Source organism: Mesitornis unicolor, unplaced genomic scaffold, assembly GCF_000695765.1.
Source record: "Mesitornis unicolor isolate BGI_N332 unplaced genomic scaffold, ASM69576v1 scaffold16856, whole genome shotgun sequence".
In the NCBI taxonomy this organism is placed as follows: domain Eukaryota; kingdom Metazoa; phylum Chordata; class Aves; order Mesitornithiformes; family Mesitornithidae; genus Mesitornis; species Mesitornis unicolor.
Genome location: NW_010190464.1, coordinates 685 through 2,850, shown reverse-complemented (window position 1 = coordinate 2,850; position 2,166 = coordinate 685). Strand labels below are relative to the sequence as shown.

General features: G+C 56.6%; 1 protein-coding gene across 1 annotated transcript in view; it reads right to left on the bottom strand.

Moving 5' to 3' along the window:
• The window catches only part of LOC104542190 (metabotropic glutamate receptor 4-like), an 18,890-nt gene that overhangs the window by 16,082 nt on the left and 642 nt on the right, over window positions 1–2,166 (bottom strand). Inside the window, 2 exon segments of the mRNA XM_010186412.1 lie at window positions 72–212; window positions 471–625. Of these exon segments, the coding sequence (XP_010184714.1) occupies window positions 72–212; window positions 471–573 (244 nt within the window). The 5' untranslated portion in view covers window positions 574–625.

Genomic DNA, 2,166 nt, shown 5'->3' with positions numbered 1-2,166 from the left:
TTCTATGCCTGCCCTGGGCTTTCTGCCATCGCCTGCCCCTACTCTCCCGCAGCATCCCCCCCAGCTCTTACTGGTGCACTTCTTGATGCTGCTGCCCTTCTTCAGCGCGTGGCGGCTCAGCTTGCAGTGGAAGTTGTCCTCCCAAAATTCGGCAAACCAAATGTTGCGGCGGTTGTTGTCCAGCGTCCTGCTGGAGAAGTAGCGGTCGAAACCTGCCCGGGGAAGAGAGGGGAGAAACGTCTGGGGTGGCAAAAAGATGCTTCATGGGATAGCAAAAATCCCTGGGAAGAGGGGAGGGAGGATTTGGTGAGCGATGGGGATGGATCAGAGCACGGTGGGTTTGTGTCCCAGCTGCCACCCACTGCAAAACAGTGTTGAAAAAAGCAGAAATCCAGCCAAAACCTTGCGGTTAAGGAATTAGGACAACCCCGGGGGGCAGCTGAGGGTACCCACCAAGCACAGCCCCTCACCTTTGACGGAGACCCGCTTGGGCAGGATGGTGACGGAGCCCTCGGCCACCTCCTCCAGGTGCAGGACAGGGGCGATTTTGGAGCCCCAGCTGTCCGAGCCCATCCAGATGAAGTGGCCCGTCTGGTTCGCCCTCTTGGCCGCCTCCAGCACCCTTCTGTGGAGAGAAACACCATGGCACCGGCTTCATTTATGGCTGCATGGAAGCGGGGACATGGACAGGGAGCTGGGCTCATGGTTGGCACCAGGCAGGACTCGGTGCATGTGGATACACAAGGGCAAACGGTGCTGCTCAGTGCCTGCACCCTCCGTCCTCCCCAGCCTGGGCACGCAAGGCTGCTTCTCCCACCTCATTTGCATATTTGCTGACCGATAATTGAATTTTCCCCCTTAATTGCCCAACATCAGCGGGAAAAAAATTAAATAAATCAGGTTATGCTGCAGCACACAGGAAAAGCACTGAAAAGTGTGCGTGTGCTCTCGGCTCCGATCAGCACTGCAAGCCACGGGAGAGAGCCAGTGCCCAAGCTGGAGCTAAACTGGGCCCTGCTGGGCTCAACTGGTGCTATTTGGGCAGCTGAGTCCAAATGTGGGGCTCAGGAGTGGGAGATGCCATCCGTCCTGCTGATGCCATCCATCCTGACGAGCATCCCTCATCGTGGCCAGATGCTCAGTCCCATAAAGCTTGCACACGCCAAGCTCAGCAAATTTTTGGAGATGGATGGGGCTCTCCTGGTGTGATCCCCCTGGGCTCACCATCCCCTGGGGGTTCAGGCAGATCCCCAGCCCTGTGGCAGCAGGGCCTAGGGCGGCTTTGTCCCCCCATGCAGTGAGGAGGCAGGTTTGTGACTCAGGCCCTGCCATCAGGAGCTGATGATTTCAAGCCCAGATGGTGTTTGAAACGTGTAATAAGGGGTGGAAAAAACCACAAATGGAGCAGAGACGAGACAGGAAGAGGCAGGCGTGCTCGGGGAGCTGTGCCGGCTGCTCCATGCTCCTCCCGGCTCCCTCCAGGCGCATCCCGCAGCAGGGAGGTCAGCAAAGCCTGCATCCCGCTATGAGCATCTCCAGCTGCCCCCAGTCCTTGCGTGGGGCAGGAGCTCCAGGGGTAAATCGAGGACGTTCCTGTGAAATCAGTGATTTACAGGCACAGCTCTGAGCAATATCCAGCCCTGGAGCTGCAGGTTTCAGGAGAGGCAGCGCATCTTCCTGGCTGGCACAAGGGTCGGGATCGTGGCCGTCTCCATGAACCCGATGCGAGGTGGGTGTGCGTAAACCGCCGTTCCCAGGGTGTAATCCTATTTGGATTTGGGTAAATGTTGACAAACGCCAGTTAATGGGGCTTGCCATTTGCACAGCGAGGCAAATCCCCCGTTCCTCACCGCACACCCACGTAAATGTCAGGTTCGCGGACGTTTCTATTAAGGCAGGAGAAAAGAAACTCGGGAGCGTTTGCACATCTGATGTAAACTGATTCCAGATCGCAGTTTACCCACATTTACATAATGTTTGCTGATTAATAAATTAGATACTTAGGAAATCAGGGGTAGCTCCATGCGATTCATTCTGCTCCATAAACACCGGGAGCTGCAAGACGTCGCTTTGCCTGCAGGCAGGCAAGGTGGCAAGGGGGGGTTCCTGAAATGCCCCATCAGATGCACTCCTCTTCCACACCAGGGTCTAAGGCTGCAGATTCAG